At 46.2% G+C, this 18311-nt stretch overlaps 1 protein-coding gene across 3 annotated transcripts in view; it reads right to left on the bottom strand.

Moving 5' to 3' along the window:
* Pfkp (phosphofructokinase, platelet) overlaps positions 1-15165 on the bottom strand; it is a 65337-nt gene extending 50172 nt beyond the window's left edge. Inside the window, exons 1-2 of one of the 3 annotated variants that reach the window (XM_052729341.1) lie at positions 14909-15165; positions 905-978 (exon numbers count right to left, since the gene is read on the bottom strand). In XM_052729341.1, the coding sequence (XP_052585301.1) occupies positions 905-978; positions 14909-15023 (189 nt within the window). In that variant the 5' untranslated portion in view covers positions 15024-15165. The remainder of the gene's footprint in view (positions 1-904; positions 979-14908) is intronic. The other 2 variants (XM_052729342.1, XM_052729343.1) reach the window with 2 other exon arrangements.
* Between the last annotated feature and the right edge of the window lie 3146 nt (positions 15166-18311).

Raw genomic sequence — 18311 nt, 5'->3', positions numbered from 1 at the left:
CAGGAGATGAAGTTTCTTCCCGTACTACATATTTCCTAGGCTTCCAGGACCTCAACACAGGAGATAAAGTTTCTTCACATACTACATATGTCCTAAGCTGCAAGGACCTCAACACAGGAGATAAAGAGCAGTTCCAGTTTACTTAGTTATTGTTACCTAGTTTTAGTATAAGTTAGTACGAGAGATAGTGGATTTCATTATGGCATTTTCATCCACGTTTCTCCGCATTCATTCCCCTCCTCTCCCTCCTAGTCTCTTGGCCCCTCTTGCTCTCCCTGTCCCAACATCTCCCCTCTGCCCTCTGTCCTCAAGTCACAGGCATTTTATCGCCTTCTTTGCCCACCCTCCTCTACCCCTTTAGATGTTTTCTTCCTGTCAGTCTCCTTTCTAGTTCATTCTCTCTCTCTCTCTCTCTCTCTCTCTCTCTCTCTCTCTCTCTCTCTCTCTCTCCTGAGTCTAGTTTATTTACTTAACGTGATGATTTCCAGTTGCATCCATTTCCAGGCAAACTCATGACCTCATTTTTATTTGTGCACTCACTAATAAAATTCCGTTTAACCCACAGATTCTTCACTGTGAAGTTAAGACATGAGCAGACACCAGGCAGTGGTTTCAGCTTCCGCTCAAGGATGGAAATCTCAAAGTGGCTGTCTTTCCATTTCTCGTACTATTCTTTGACATCAGCTCACACAGTTAACACATCCAGGATCATTAACCCAGTAATCAAGACCAGGAAGTTGATACCAGCCTGACTTTTGTGCTGTGTTATCTCATTTTCTCCCTCACTTCCGGGGCTCAGCCAGGGCAGTCAGCAGGAGAGAGACCTGTGAGCTCAGGGCTCTGAGCCAGTGGGCAGTCCGAATTCCTGAGTCAGAGAAAGCACAAATGGGAAGCAAGCACTGACCTCATATATAAAGAACACTTTGGCCCCCACGTATATTCCCATGCGCACCACAGCACGGACCGCAGCATTCATACCTGTGGAAGGAACAGGAGCAGTTGTCAGTAGAGGGCTTGATGCTCGTCCGCCAAGACCTGGGTCAACAGCATAACTGCCTGTGCTGCTGTTTCCTCATGAGACATGACTATGGCACATACCTCAAGGATGGGTACAGTGACTATAAAGAACAATTGGGAGTCAGGGTACCCACCACACTAGGGTCCATCTGAAGATGGGTTCACATTATGAAAGAGCCTAGGCTATTTTCAGTTCAGAATATCACTGCTCAACTTGCTATGGATTTTCCGTTTTATGAGTCAAAGTTGAGACTGAGTAGAGCTTTCAACTCCTTAGCCTCCTGAGTGCTGGGATGGCAGATGCGTGCTCTGCAATACAAAAGTTTAGGCAACTCCAGACAATCACTCAAGAAAACAGAGGGCAGGTGCTGATACCCAAATTCAAAGAAATTAATAGTGAAGTGGGCAAAGGGTCTGTGGCTTGAGGAGAAGTTAAATAGTTATTTCATCCCTACCTATCAGTGTGACTAAAAAAAAAAATAGGCAATGGGCTTCAACAAATCATGGCATTTTTGTTAGAAGAGAGAAGGTAAAACAAGCCAGCCTGCTAGGAATCTCCATACGTCCTCAAGAGAGACCGGGGACATTTTCCACACTTCTAGTAAGAACAGCAGAGTGCAATGTTTTAGAATGCAAGACCAGAAGTTCAAGTTTACTTTCCACTGAGATAACATTTCTGGAAGCCCGAAAGCATGCTTCCTTAGCCTGCCAGTGGCATAAGAGTTGAAGAATCTTGTACCATCTTAGCTCAGGATCTAAGGCCCAGCAGAAGGGAGAGGACAAGAAGGAAGGACAGAAAGGATGTGGTCCTCAGCCTCATAATGAAGAGCGACTGGGCTTTCAGCCAAGTTCCTCCCAGGCTGTGATTCTCTCCAAATCTCCCATCTTGTACCTTGAAATTTAGGGAAACAAATATCAAAAGTAGGCATGCTGCAATACAGAAGGATGACAAGTGACATCCTGAAATAAGTAAGTACAAAAATAAATTTAAAAAAAAATGGGAGCTGGGGCAGTGGTCCATCCCTAAAGTGCTTGCTGCACAAGCATGGGGACCTGAGTTCTGATCCCTGCCTCCCACCTAAAAAGCCAACCACCGCCGTGTCCTTGTATTCCTGAAGAGGGGCAGACAGGAGGATTGCTGTAACTTGGGGGCTAGCCATCCTGTCCAAGTCAATGAGCTCCAGATTCAGTAACAGGCCCTGTCTCAAAAACAGGGTGGAGAACAACTAAGGAAGGCACTGGGCCTCTGGCCTCCACAGAAATAGGTGAATGCCCACACAAATATGCACACGTTTTCCTCATTTTCACTTCTGCAAATCTCTTAGAAGTATACACATGCCTTTATCACATAAACCCATAGTCTCAATTGTACTTTCCACTGAAAACATATTTTGGAAGCTAAAGACTTAATTTGAGTAGTCCCCTTTGGCATAATAGCTAAAGAATCCTGTATCATTGACTTTAGCTCCTAATTACATGTAAGGCAACAACCATGTAAGACCCCACACCCCTTAGAATACTTGGTTAGGCACTCAACTGCTGTGCCCTACAGAGAGTCTCACCCTTGTTCTTGGACTCAACAATGTTTGAAGAGTTTTCTGCCAAGAGAAGGACTGTTTTTGCTAAGGCATGCATACCTATGCCAAGCTCCTCCTCTGAAAGGATCTATGGGAAGGAAAACAAAATTGGCCTGGGGGAGGGGGGGCACACCTGGCCTGTACCCTGAGGACTCTCCTGCTAGTTGGTGACGGTGAGACATCCCTGTGACATCTGCTAGAACTTCGACACCATCCCCACCCATACGCTTCCCCCAGCAGCCTTTCTATAACTTCCTAGTTCTGCGTCTCCAGTCTCCCCCTTTCCCTGCCAGAGCTGCCTGCCCCTCTGTACTCACAACTATGTGCTAACGATGCAGGCATCCCTCCAAGGGAAGGGTGAGCTGTGTGTTGGCCCTTACATTTTAGCTGCATGGATGAAAGCAGCACTCCATGGTTCCGGCAGAATGGCTGTGTTTATGGGGCTTTGTGCTCCAGTGTAATCACTTAATCAACCACTAGGTAGGTACCTGAACTGTACAAACCCTGGGAAATGAGTTGATGCAGTACCCCAAGGAACGATGCCCTGGACCCTTTTGCTCCTCTCCTGTCTTAAGATCTCATTTCCACAAGTTTTTTTTGGCAGAAACATTATCTCATGAACAACCTTGGGGGTTCAAAAATGTGTGTGTAAAAGAAGAGGCAGAAGGAATGGGGTGCTGAAAGCTGAGAGTGATAACAAAAGGAGAGAGCTGAGTGTGGTAGAGAGGGTGACAGGAACCAGGCTAGACTCCAGGGATAAATAGAAAGAAATGTGAAACCGCTTCACACTGTGGAGATTATACTGATGACCTCTACCTCACCAGGAAAGAGGTGTGATTGCACTCCAGCAGTTGACCCCAGGCCCAAGGTGGGCTCCTAAGACTAGGACTATATAGGCTGTAGGCTGCCTCAGGAGCTTCCAGGTATAGCCAGAGAGTTTGCATTTCTCCCATGCTCAGAATGCTTTAAGAGGCACCGCCCTAAGTCCTGAAGGCTTTCATCCACTTGCAAACTAGTCTTAGGAAGTTAAACCCTAGGGATCCAACCCTCTAAAGGCAGCACTTTACTCCCCAAACAGTACAAGTGCTCTGGCAGGGACTGAAAAATCTCCTAGGAAAGCCTACATAAGTCCAGATACCTCTCAGGGGGCAGGAGAAAGCTGGGGCTCTGAAGGGTACTGACCAGCAGGGGTAACAGAATTAAAAGAGAAGCTGACTTAAGCTTCCCCTGTGCTTTAACAAGGCAAATTTCTGAAGACTGCCAACAGGGGCCAGATTCCTATCTAACTGCTACCTGAGGTTTTAGGCTCTGCTTTTGAAATGAATGCAAAAGTCTTTGAAGGAATGCAGAGTGAGATGAACCCCAGGAAGGTTCTGGAAGAGATGAACAGGGATCAAGGAGGAAACAAAGAAGCCAATATGTAGGCATGTATCCTTACAATTCAGGGTTTATAGTCTCCCGAGTGAGCATCTGTTTCGTCATTTTGCTTAGAGCTGTCCTTGTCCTCGGCCACCTGGTCATTTGGGACAAAGAGTAGATTCAAGAGTGTCCACTCACACTCAACCTACTGTTTTTCCCAGAACAGTTACAGCATAGTGTTCATTCACTCGTTTGTTTAGGTTTTATAGTCTGACCTGGGACTCAAAACAATCTTCTTGAGTGTTTCCACGGAGGAAATGTCATCTTCCTATGAAGCAATAATCTTAGTGTTTGGAAAGAAATCTAAATCCCAGCCCAGTCCTCCCGGAAGGTTTGGAACAGGAATAAAGATAATCTAAGGGGACATTGGTGTCCCTCCCATTGTCTGTCAGACTATTGAAACAATGGACCCCAAGGAACTGGAATTTCCCCAGGAGTCTCATGCTGGGAGACAAAAAAGGTTGGAGCTTGGCACCAGCCAGAGTAGAGCTTTCTCTCAAAAGAAGGTGCATATAGTTCTGCTAAATTGTCAGAACACCTTGCAAGGAGCTGGGCTTGGTGGTACACGCCTTTAATATTTTGGAAGCTAAAGACTTAATTTGAGAAGTCCCCTTTGGTATAATAGCTAAAGAATCTGTATCATTGATTTTTAGCTCATAATTACATGTAAGGCAACAACCATGTAAGACCCCACCCCTTAGAATAACTGCTATGTCCTACAGAGAGTCTCACCCTTGTTCTTGGACTCAACAATGGGGAGCAGAGGCAGGTGGATTTTTGTGAGTTCAGGCCTAGCCTGGTCTACAAAACCAGTTCCAGGAGAGCAGAGAAACGCTGTCTCAAAAAATCTTTAAAAATAAAATAAAGTAAAATAAAATAAAAATAAACACCTTGCCGGACAGACTGTAGCCTAGACAGTGGTAAGTCACTGGTGGGCATGACCACGCTAGCTATGCATACCTCTTGTCTTCAAATTAACCTAAACCTGAGAGGTTTCAGAACCTGGAAGGCAGACTTGGGGTGAGGTGGCGGCGCGGTCTATGAACTTCTTTGTTTCTCTTCTCGGGTGTGATCACTCTGAATATATCCCCTTTTTCTGCTTTGCACTATTACTTTGCATGTTTCGTTGACCTAGTGAGGACTGGTGGCAGAGGCTGGTTTGTCGTGCATGCCAGAGCCAGGCACTGACCCAAACAACTCCAGTAACAGGTACAATCTTCTCACAGAGCTGAAACTGATTTACCACGGAGACAACGATGGTGCTGGTAGGTGGGAAAAGTGTGACGGAACGGAGATGCAAGGGGAAGGACGGCCATGTCGCGGACAGTTTCTCACTAATGGACAGTGGAGACGAAAGGGCAGCAAGCTCTCTGCTTTGAGGCCAGAGTCTTTCATTCAAAGGCCATGCAAGGAAACATTAGGTAAATCTCTTATTTTCCAGCTGCTGTGAGGCAAACCTCACCGTTGCAAAGGCTAGCTTTGAAATTCTGCTCTGGCAACACTTAAACTGTGAGTCACTGGAAAGATACTTAGATGAAAGAGCTAATCACCCTCATTTGGCCGCTGCACATGATCTACGGGTGCCTAGCAACAAACCCATGTACCATAAAGTAGTACAGATATTAGATACCAACTAATAAAATTAATTAAGAATGAGAAAAACATTCTGTCTAATAAAATCCTATTATTACTTGGGTTTATCCTTCCACCATTTTTGAGATCTGAAGAGTGCACCAACCTCCTAGCTCAATCTTTTGACAGCACATTTCTGTTCCACAGTATATAGTCATTCTCTTACTAATTTCCACAACTAACTTCCTCTGGGAAAAAGAAAGTCAAGTGGCTCAAGGGGGCTACTAGTTTGTCAAAGAAATGGATGCGAGCGGCTGGAGAGACGGCACAGTGGTGAAGAACGAGTATCGCTTTTCCAGAAGATCTGAGTTTAGTCCTCAGCACCCATGTAATGTGCCTCACAACCACCTCTAATTCTAGCTCCGGGAATGCTACACCCTCCTCTGGCCTCTGCAGGACACACACGTGGCATTCATTCACGTAGACAAACACATATCCAGAAAGAAAACAGAAAAGGTCTTTTTAAAAGATGAAACATACCCTATATTATTCTTTCTACTGTAGTTATTCATTAAGCTTTGTCTCTAAATGATGTTGATAGGGAAGGGGTGTGGATAGAGAGACAGAACCCAGGCAAAGCCTGGCTCCCTCATAGTTATCAAGCTGGGAGCTGCCCTGGACCCAGGTCCAAGAGTCAACATCAGAAGAGTTCAGATAAATCTATAAGTATGTCTCCATCTGCCTAGCCATCACATACACCCTTATATATGTGGATTGAGTGTCTACTCTCTGCCAGGGGCTGTTGGGAGACTTTGCTGATGTAACAGCAGGGGACTGTGGCCCTCTGGAGCTTAGTGCAGCCAGGAGAGGGCAAAGAACAGTATCGTAAGTACCAATGGTGCCCACCGACAGGATCTGGGAATTCAGCTAGTGGAGGACCATCGGGAGACCCTGAATTGGGCCTGCCGCAGGAGTAAACGAATGAATGAGGGGCTGAGAAGATGGCTCTGTGGATAAAGGATGGATGCCTGTGCAAAGCCAATGCTGGGAGGAGGGGCCCATGAAAACAGGCAGAGCCTAGGGGGGAGGGGCACTTGTGGGTTAGCCGGTCTAGCTGCAACAGTGAGCTCCAGGTTCATATGAAATAAGAGTGTCTTAGAAAATAAGAGTGGAGAACTGATTGGATAAGATCGCTGATGTCCATCCTTGTCCTCCACAGGTTTCCACGCAAGCAAGAGCACCCACACATGAATGCCTACACAAAGAAAGACAAACACACACACACACACACACACACACACACACACACACACACACACACACACACAATAAATAAATTAGTAATGATCACATTAGAACTACCACTAAGGAGAAAAATGTCAAGCAGAAATGTACGAGAGACTGAATGTGGAGGATTCAGGAAGCACTATAGTGGTTAACCAAGAGCTTTGCTGAAGAGCAGTGTGAGAAAGAAACTGAGGTGGAAAAAGTTAGCCAAACAGACAGCTGGAAAATACTACAGGCCCTGAAGCCAGAGGGTTCGGAGAGTATGAGGAGTCCCAGTGTCCACAGCAAACACTGAGACCACTGTCACCTGATCTTTGCTTATACTCATAGCTTCCATACAAGCATGTAGAGTTCTCCTTACAAATAAATTATTTTCCAGTTTCATGTGTGTGTGCATGTATGTATGTATGTATGTTTTCCTTAAATCAAAGTTCCTCACCCATTATACTCTTGTCTTCCCTCTCTCACCAAATCCTTTCTTCCCATGTGCCTTTTCCTACTTTTCAAGTCTTTGTGTATTGTGTGATAAATTTAGAGATCTCTGCATGAACATGGATGGATGGGTACTTGAGTAAGGTCAAGTGGCTGTATCACTGAGGAATACGATTCCCTCCTACCCCCGTGCACACTTTCATTGCCTATAACTCCTCTGCGAGTTGGGGGGTCTCATGAACCACACTCCCATTGAGGATGGAATATTGATGGGCCCACTCTTGTGCAGGTCACCACCGGTGCCACAGGCACGTGCACAACAGCCACATCATGACGTCATGTCAGAGCAGTTTGCAGCAACCCTCCCATCTCCATTTTTCACAGTCTCTCCTTTTCCTTGAGGAACAGATGCCCCAATTTTAGGCAGAATCTTTTAATTGAAGGTAATGACACACCATTGTGGCTCTCTGGCCATACTGTCCATCAGGGTAGCTTCTGGTCACATGTTGCCCAAATTTAAGTGTGTTATAATGGCAGTACATACAGATTCCAGTTTTAATTCAAAAAAGAAAGTATTGTATAACCAATACAATAGTTATGTTCTAAAATATTGATTACACATATAATTATTTCACCTCTTTCAGTTACTTTCATGAATGTGGCTACTATATCAATAATTACCTGTAAAACGCAAGCCACCAATGCAAACCTTATTCTCAATGGACATCTTAAAGAGATGCTCTTAAAATCTACTCATTAATGTGTGAAATACTATACACAGCCTGCTACATAACTAGGTCCTTATTAAATTACTGGTGAACATTCTAGACCAGGAGCTGATAGGACCTACTTCCTATGGATAATTTTTCACTGACTTATTTTTTCTCCCTATTTATTTGCTGCTGTTATAAGCACCACGGGAAAGAATATATTCTCACAAGCCTTCCTACACCTGCCTTTTTCATAGATTGTCTTTACTGCTTCAGCAGACGAGTTCTTGTCTATCTTGTGCCTCCACCTGCTCCAAAGCCCTTCTGTTCCTTCCTAGGCTGTGTCCACCGTAGCATCCAGTCGGTCACATGACCTGCCCCACCTCCTCAAGCCTCCATCTGTGACTTGCTCCTCTTTCTTCTGAGTCACTAAACTCCAGTTCTCTGCCTCTCCATTCTACAAAATGACCTTCATCAGAGGCAGCCTGTAACCTCAGCATGGCTTCCCAGTTCACATAAGGTAAATCCAAAGTCTACATATAGCCTGTGCTGACTAGTACCTACTCAAAACCACTTCCTCCCATCCCCCATGAGGGCTCTGGCTCCCTGGCCTTGGGCTACTTCCTGCTGACTCCTTCCAGGCATTTCAAGGTTCTGTAGGCCTCTATAGAAAAGGAGCTCACACCCTATCCCTCTCCTAGTACAGGATCCTTCTTAGATGCCCGCAGCCTGTGAGATACACAGTCCATTGGTTCATGTCGTAACAGTGATGAAAGGATTCCATGGTTCTACCTAAGGCTTCACACATTCCACAACCTGTTCCTGGGTGAAATGGTCATATAAGAGCATAAACAATCTGAATAAAAGTTATCCAGATTTGAAAAATACCAGACGGAATGACTGCTTGGGGAGACTACATGTGCCCACCCCTTTCAATTGTTTCTAATCAGAAAACTTGTAATTGGGTCACATTTTTAGATAATGGACCCTATGTTGTGGAAGCCTCTCAGTCAAAATGCTGATCAAGCAGAGAAAACAGTGACACAGGGTCACTGGGCTGATGTACTAGGGAAGCCTCTTGGGAACCTGGGTTTACAAACAATAGCCCCATTGATTCCTGAATCTTGTGTGGTCCTAACCCACCTGGGGATGGAGGGAATATTAGGGAACTCCAAGTACACATTTCCAGCCTTTGGCAGACCTACTCTAGAAGCATAGGCATCTTCACAGTATCTTTCCAGTGGCTATAAGCACCTTGAGGATGGACAAGATCGTGAATGGGTCCTCCGGGGCAGTGCTGTTAGAAGCCCAGAGCAGTCCAACCCTTCCTCTTTGGCTCTGTGTCCCACTTTTGCCTGACTATGTTAGGAGATAAGGGGGGTGGGGCAGGGATACAGGGTAGGATAGGGAAAGGAAAGAGAAAGGCAGAGATGGAACATTCTGACTCCTTCACTTTGCAAATGAGAAAGAAACCCCTGTTGCCGTTCTAGTAGATAGAAGACAGGGCCTATAGATAAGTCTGAGTCTAGAGAGACTGTTCTGCTAAGTTTTAAAGCTTCATCCATCTAGACAGGCACATTACTGTAATTCCAAACAAAATACAAGGTGGCAAAGCCTGGTTGTGAGGAAGAATCCAGCCTCGACAGAGGGACTTGGCAACAAATAGAAATCCGAGACTAGCCAAAGCTTGTTGAAGAGTGTACAACACTGAAGAAGTGACTCAGCTTTTTGCAGAGTACAGCCGCCTGCTCTTCATCCCCGAGCACTCAACGCAGGGTGGTGACTGTAATAGCAAATGAATGCAGTTTTGTATTCTGACATCTGTCTCCAACATGTGGTGACCTTATCTTCGTATTTCTAATTCTCATGGCTTTTGACAGCAAATCAATAGATCAGATCTTAAACAGTTTCAGATTTCCTGGATAAAAGCCGTCTTCACAACCAAAAGCTTTGAGTTCACTGTAACCAGAGGAAAACATGCCTCAGGTTTTCATCTTATTTACTTACTTATTCCGGAAAGGCAGCAAAATAGCTTCCAAAGGTCATAGGAATACATGTCACACAAAATACCTGCCCTCAGAAAATGATGCCCTGGGGCTTGGGAAGCAACTCAGTTGTAGACCACTTACCTGGCATATGCAAAGCTCTGGTTTGATCCCCAGCACCAAGAAAATAAACAAAGAGACCCTACACTGTCATACAAAGCCCCTACTCTGTGATGGACTTGCCCTATATTTTTGCTCAAATAATTATTTTAACCTAGAAAGATGCACTCAAAGCACAGATAGGCAGAGTCTTAAGACAGTAAGCACATGTGCTTGTGTGCTTTGCTCGCACGCACATGCACATGCACACACACACACACACACACACACACACACACACACACACACACCCTGGAGCTGTGTGAAGTCACATGTCTATTGTTCACAAAGTCTTTTTTGCAATATACTGGCATCCCATACAAGCACAGCTATGGGTAATGAAGGGGCCCAACCAGGGCTCTCATCTGGGTGTTCAATGAATGTAGACTTGCTTCCCCCACCCCACCCCGGGAATTGATTCTTGGATCCTTTCAGAAATCAATCCAAGGACTCGGAAGTACATCTATAAAAATCACAAGAGTTTTTATACAACTTTGTACATTCTCCTAAAGCATCTCTGCATTAATTTATCACAGCTAGTACAATGCAAATAGAATGCAAATGGTTATTATGCTGTATTGCTTGGGGTGGGGGAGTAATGATAATGAAACACAGTCATAGGCATTTTAGTACATGCTATGCTTAGAAATTTATGTTGAAGCCATGTTTGACGGCATTTGCAAATATGAAATCCATAAATACAGAGGGCAGAGTGAATGTATGAAATAGAGGAACCAAATCAGCACTTGGGTCAGGTCTGTGGGCACCTCCGGCTTCTAATTCTAATTTTAAAGTTCTTTACAATTACTAATAGTTGGTACCTATTGCTCAAAGGCTGAAAGAGTAATTTTGATTAGTGAGGGTTTAATTCACCCAAGACAAGTCACATTTACTCCCTGTCACTTTCACTGGTGATTCTAGGTGGAAGACAGTCAACAAATATCACAATGTGTGCTGTTAGCCATGCCGGATGGTGTGGCCATAGTTCCAATGGGAACTCTGTCAACAGCACATTGTATCTGCATCCAATCTACAGCCACAAGTCTTGGCCCTGACACTCAGTTCTGTGAACTTCAGAAAACCAGTTGATCTTAAACTTCACTGGCTCATGCATCAGATGGGGGTAACTTGACATCCAGAGTAAATTCAGCCTACCACATAACAAGCAGTCTTTAACGGCTAGTATTTCCACAGAGCCTGGAGAGCGTCCTATAGAATCTAAGTAGGTGTTTTGTAAATATTGTATTAATGTTGATGTCTCCATAGACAATAAAACAACTGAGCCTATCCTAAACACGTACCACGGATTCTGACTAGTCTGAATGCCACCATACACCAGACCTACAGAGGCCACAATCTAATTTTTTAAATTATTATATTAATGTAGTTATTTGTGTATGTGGGGAGGGGTGTGAATGGGCCATGGTGCACACAAGGAAGTCAGAGGACAATTGGCAGGAGTCAGTTTTCTCCTTCCACCATGGGGGACTCAGGTATCGAACTTACCAGACTTGGTAAAAAGCATGCTTACCCACTGAGCCATCTCAGCAACCTGCCACAGTGTATCTAAAATCATTAATCATTTTTGTACGGGAAGCAATACTGCTTGAAGGTGGGTACTTAGTCATAGTAAACTTGCCTGTCTAGCAATGTGGAGTTCATTTTAGGCTACAGTGAAATTAATGGTGACTTTTCCGTTTTATTTTATAATGATACAATATAAATTCCTTTAGAAAAAGAAAGCCTTCTGCTGCCTTTGTATTGAGTGTTATGCTCCACGTTTACCTCCTCTGCTAACAAAGTTGCCCAAAGAGACTCTATACACTTTGAGAGAGCTGGGCTCCATTCACTTTTGAGCAATAACTCAACCAGTCTTACAGAGAAAGACGCCATGAAGACAAGGTTCAGTAAGGAGAATTTGGGGATGAGATTTCATAAAGCATCCTTTAAATCCTGTTACCACTGGGTATAAGCCTCATGGCCTTGCCTAAGTTACTTCTCTCTTGTGAGTCTTTTTCCCCACCTCCAAAATGAAGAACTCAGTATCTTGAACTCAGTCATGTCATTAGGCATAGAGATGAGAATTGCAAGACTTTGGCATAAGATTTATAGAATATGTATTGTACTAAATATGGCCATTTCAGTATAAAACTATACTATTATTCCATCAGTAAGATTTGGCTATGAACCTCTGGCTATGAACCAACCCATCTCTCAAGTAAAAATCAGGTACTGATGAAATCAAGACAAAATAGTAAAATAGGGTACAATAACCACTTTCTTCTGTCCCAGGAGCAACACTGCTAAGTCCAGGTTCTCTGAGCATCTCGAGAGAATTTTCCAGGAAAAAAAAAATACATGCACCCCCTCACACAAGTCCAATATAGTATAACAACAAAACACGACTGTTTACATAATTCTAAGAAAAACCAGGCAGAACACCCATACAACTGGCCTTGACTTTCTTCCCAAGGAACAGCTCAGGTATGACAAGATGTAGTGGATGCCCCCTATGAAGCTGAGAGCAGCCATGTCCCATGGACCTGATACTACACTAACCCAGCGATGTTCAAATGTAATTTGGGTTCTGAAAGTATCTTTTTTCCACTGAAGAGACAGCAGATGAATTCAAAAATCAGATTCCCCACTTCTCACCTGTGGCAGACCCAAGATAAGCAGAAAAGGAAATGGAGTTTTGACCAAATACCCTAGAATTGCACATAGTTGCACCCAGGCTAAATATTTCAGGAAATATTTTTGGAAAGGGATTCCAAAGGGATAAGCCATCAATATTGGTTTTCTAACTGATCCAGGATGTTAATTCTAAAATAAAACCTTTTACCACCTCAGCTTGCAGCCCTGCTGGCCATAAGCCTCTTCCTGTAGTGGCAGTTTCTTCTCTGGCTGCCCAGGATAAAAGCCAAAATACTTCCTACTTTGCCTTAGCACAGTTCTGTGTAAGGATGCAAGACTTTAGAAGTCCCCCCATTTTGGTGTCCTAGTACAGGCTCCTGGCTGCCCCACAGATGGGTATCTTCAGGCATTTAAATTTGGGTGACTCTGGTGATGTTATCTCACATTCCACTTTGCTGTTCTTCCAGCCTCTGGTGTATCACTGCATTCACTCTCTAGGAAACTAGCCCTCCATGAAGAAGTTTGTACTGAGGATCTCCTTACTAAAATACTAGTAACTGCTTTCAGGGGAGGAAGGAGGGCCTGTTGCAGTGCCTAGGGTGACTGATGTTGCCATTGGCGCCTTTAAGATAATGGGAGGGAGAGCACTGGGGACCCCTCACTGGGCAGACGCAGTTTCCGGTGTCTGTGAGCCCGACGCGCCTCCGATGCTATACTAATTTGAGCCGGTACAGGAGACTTAAAGCACACCGGAGGCGACGGGCCCAGCATCACGTAGGCTCCCACGCCGGGCGGGGCGTTGCCCTAAGCCCCAACCTGCAGCACCGGCGACGGCCCCGCCCCGCTCAAGGGCGAAGTGAAGGTCATCCGTAGGGTGGGCGGAAGGCAAGGTCACCGGACTCCAACCCTAAGCCTCCCTTCTTGTGCTGGCTTAGAACGAAGGAAAATAAAACGTGACATTTGGACTCCTCTAGGGCAGAGGGAAGAACGGAAAAGCAAAAGCAAAACCCAGCTCCGGGAACTGTCTGCAGCCGGCAGACCTCAAGGCTTGGAAAGCTTGTAAGCTATGGAAATGTATATCTAGCTTCTAATTCTAATGAAGGAATTAGCATTAGAAACACCCCCTGTCTGGGAACCCTAGAACCCCGACGTGTACCCACGGCGAGGGGCCGGGGGCGTGACTGGTCACCCCCATCGCTTTTACAGTTTAAATATTCTTAGTTTATCAAGTCCAAACATCCTGGAATCGGGTCTCTTCAGCTCTAAAATCAACCTCGCCATTGGTAGAAAAGGGAAGACTGCAGCCGGTGCTTGACTGAGTGCCGTGACGTCCTGGAGTCCCCGCTTCCTGGTCTTTCCCGTCCTGGGGAGACTGACGGGGAGGGCCTAGTGACCCATTTTAGTTTTCAGTTTTGTCACGAGCAAGAAGGCGACAGAAAACCTTTTAAAGGATCACCCTAGTGAAAACACGAGGCGCTGCCTGACCGTCAACGCCACGCCCGGAGAGACCCCTGCGCGCCCCCAGCCGCGCTTCCCGCATTGCAGCAGCAGGGATGCAGCCTGAGCTGCGTGGGAGGCGGGACTGGACAGGAGGCGCTGCGGGGGACCCCGATGTTTTTTCTACGATGCCCAGGGATTGGGGTGGGGCGAGTGCCTTGGCATCCGAGTAGTCGCCCTGTACCTAATTTCAGGAAAGAACGCCTGGCTCTATCTTAGAGACTCAGACACTAGACGACCCCATTGGCTAGCTCAATCAATAAACCTGGGGATGGAAAAATTATTCATCTTGCCAATGAAGGATCCTACAACCATACCCCTCATCCTCTACCCCTCACCCGGCAATGGGGCTCCACCCTCTAAGGTCGCTTTTCAGACACCCTAGTCCTTTCTAGTTTAGGGCTGGCTCTTCCTGCTCTAGGCCACCGGTTCGCCTCAGCTCACCCGTCATTTTCACTCTTTCCTCATCCTTTCTCCCAGATCCATATCACTCAACGTTTCTCCCAAGCTCTTCCTCCCTGACATCCCACCCCGGTTATCCTCTTCTGCAGCCCTCTCCAGTCGCCCTCCCCTCCAGACCGGGACCAGGAGGCAGGCTAGAGAGCCGGTAGGAGCGCACCTTGGGCATCCCCGCCGCTGGTCAGGACACCGATGGCTTTGCCATCCCCAGAGAGGTGCTCCAGGTACTTCGGTAAGGAGGTGCTGGAGATCGAGGGGTCGTCTGCTTTTCTCATGGTCAGGAGGTCAAGAAATCCCGGACAGCTTGGGCTCCGGTGCTCAGGAAGCAGTGAAGACCTGGCCCACGCGCGCCAGCCTTGGAACCGCTGCCCCGCCTGCAACCCGCAGGAGCCGCCCACGCCCCGCCCGAGCACCAATGGGCGGTGGCGGGGGGGCGGGACTCTCGCAAGGGCGGGGCCTGTCGGGTTTAGGACTCCAACAAGCTACAGGGTGGGCGAGGAGGATAGGGTGGAACCGCGTAGTGTTAGGGATGCCGCGCCGCCAGCTCTGAGAGGTGGAGTCGGATGTGTGGTGCCATCTCTAAAGAGGGATGGAGGGATCATCGCCCGGTATGGAGTCATAAGTGGATGGCAGCGCAGCTGTGGGGATGATTCTGCAAGTGGGCGCCGAGCGGGCGGGCCCACCACGTGGGCGCTGAGGCTCGTGGTGGCCCCATCACCCAACGTGCTCGAGCTGTTAGGGTGGCAGTTGAGGAAGCCCGGAGATCTGTGCAGAAGCAGAGGCACGTGCCTTGCTTTCAGTCAGATTCTTTCCTGGCCTGACAATCGGAAAAGCAGGGCTCTCCAGCCTTTTTGTTCAGGGTCCAGAATCCACAGGATTCCCCAGGTTTCACCTCCATTCCGAAATTAGAAAGAAAAAAAAATGTGTGAATATTTTAAGTTGTATCACTGACTGTAGAGAAGGAATTGAGTGTAGAAGAATGTCTGAAGGCCATTCTTAAGACACATCCTCAGCAGGTAGGCCTGGGTTCTGGATAATCCAAAAGAAACCCGAGAAGGTGCAACAGGAAACGTTTGGAAAGTGTGACTAGACAGACAGTTCCCATCTCATGAAAGCCTTGTTCTTGCTTTGTTTGCCAGGACCCTGAAGGTTCTATTAGAAATTAAAATGCTAAAATATGAATATTCAGTCTGTGGTTGATTACTAGTTGTTTTGGAGATCCACTTCGTGCTAATTTCTGTGCTGTCATGGGACTTAATCTCCAAAGACATGCAGGTTCCTTCAGCAGTCACCCCAAAAATAAGACCATATATATAAGCAGCCAAACTGGATAACCCTCAGAAGGGGTGGCAGCACTGAGCCTCCTTCCTGTGCAAATGATACTTGTTGAATACATAGAAAAATGAGAAACAAAATAACAAAACTAAGCAAAGACAATACAAGTAATGTAACTTAGTCTTTTGACTCTTAGGACAACCCTAGAAAAAAGATGGAGGCAGACAAATTTGTATCTTCCAACTCACTCCCTAAGCATCAAACATTTAGAGGAAAAACAATCGGCTGTAAACAGGGATGGATAAGCTCTGATCTCTGCCTTCCAGAATCGATTGAGCATTCCTAAACTCCCATGATCAACAGAAGAACTTGGCCATCTTCAGGTCCCTCCCTCCACCTTCCAACTTCTGGGAAGGCAGCCAGGAAATATATTTTTTAACAGGTTCTCTAGATTATTTTGATGAGCACTAAATTCACCAGCAACAAATCTAATGGCTTGGTAATGGATTGTTCCTGAGCATCATTCTAAAAGAGAAGAGGAGAATACTACTGGGTGCCTTGAAAATGGAGTGGGATACCTTTGACCTTCCAAAGGCAGTGGGTGTGTTTTGGAGGCAGAAGATGTCAGACTCTGAGCACCTCTGCCCACAGAGGTTTCTGTAACAGCTCAGGGCCCAAGGTGAAGCTCCAGGAATTTTAAAACATGCCTTTCTAGAGCAGTCAACACTCTTAACACAGTGGCTCCCAACCTTCCTAATGCTGTGACCCTTTAATACAGTCCCTCAGGTTGTGGTGACTCCCATCCATAAAACTACTTTTGTTTCTACTTCATAACCGTAATTTTGCTACTGCTATGAATCATAATGTAAATATCTGATATACAGGATCTTTGATATGTGACCCCTGTGAAAGAGACGTTTGACCCCCAAAGGGTACCCATGACTGCTGGCTGCACCTCATGAGACAGAGCCTCTTTCTCTTGCTACAGTCCTCTCCACACATTTTGGGTATTGGCTCCTTGGGTGTTGTGAGGAGCATGCCTAAGCTTATGTTTCTTCATACCCAGTGCAGACACCCTTCTTCAGGTTTCCTCATCTCCTGTGTACAGGCCAAAGCCCTTGGGGATAATTGTAAAGTCCTGACATCTAAGGTCCTCCTGACTTCTGAGGACATTCTCCTAGAGTGTTCTGTTGTGTTCCGCACCCTGCTCCACATGGGCTGTACAAGTGTTAGTGCCCCAATTTCAGCAACAGCTTCCTTTCGGGTCCCTGTACTCCGTCCTTCCTCTACCATGCTGCTGTGCATCTTCAAGACAGATTAACAACAAGCATCGACTGAATTTCGAGGTTAGTGATAGCTCAGTAACGTGCTTGCTTTGCAGACACGAGGACCTGAGTTCTAGCCCCAGCACCGTGTAAAGGGGTGGGCATAACGGCACAAGCTTGTAATGCCAGCTCTGGGAGCCTGAAATAGCTAGATCCCTGGGCCTTTCTGGCCAGCCAGCCTAGCCAAATGGGTGAGCTTTAAGCCAGAGAGGCTGTCTCTCTCAAAACAAAGTGGAGAACATCCTAAGGAATGACACAATAGAGGTAGCCTTCACACACACAAACCTACACATATATGAAAATGCACACACATGCACGTGCAAAAGTTTGTTTTATTTTTTTTTTTTTTAATATAAGTTCAGGGCCTTGTCCTTGCTCCAGTGACACCTGGTCCCTCAGAGTGAACGCTTTCCCTCCCATATGGAATGCGTCCTGCTGCCCCATCCACTGCCCCCTTGGCTGGCTTGGTTACTCATCTTCTAAGACCGTCAGTCCCTGCTCTTCCCTGAGGTCCATCCAGACAACAGCCTCCCAGCCTCTGTACCTGATCTTTCCCACCTCAAAAGCTCTCCTCTCCCACACCCTGCCTCCTTAACTTGGGGCCTTAATCAAGGTCACCTTCATTGTGAGGTCTTCCGGGATAGACCTTTTGGAAACTGTGGCTTCAACACAGATGTCTCTCTGTTTCCTCCAAAGGACTAGTTAGCGAGTCACACACACCTCATGCTCACTGCACTTGCTGACCTTGGGTTTTGGCAGGTTCTCCCCCCACTCGACTCCAAGTGCTATGAACAAAAGGGACTTGGTTATCCATAACTGCTGCCCTGGACCCTCCAACAGGGTCCAGGTAATCCATGAGCATATGCTGAATGAATAAGTGAATAAACAAATGAGCACATTCATCTCTCACAGAAAGAAGGAGAAATGGTGCTCCACCTATAAATGTCACAGTGGTCATGGCTG

Source organism: Peromyscus californicus, unplaced genomic scaffold (genome assembly GCF_007827085.1).
Source record: "Peromyscus californicus insignis strain IS unplaced genomic scaffold, ASM782708v3 Scaffold_8__1_contigs__length_139910024, whole genome shotgun sequence".
Classification (NCBI taxonomy): Eukaryota; Metazoa; Chordata; class Mammalia; order Rodentia; family Cricetidae; genus Peromyscus; species Peromyscus californicus.
This window is presented reverse-complemented; position numbering and strand designations above follow the sequence as displayed.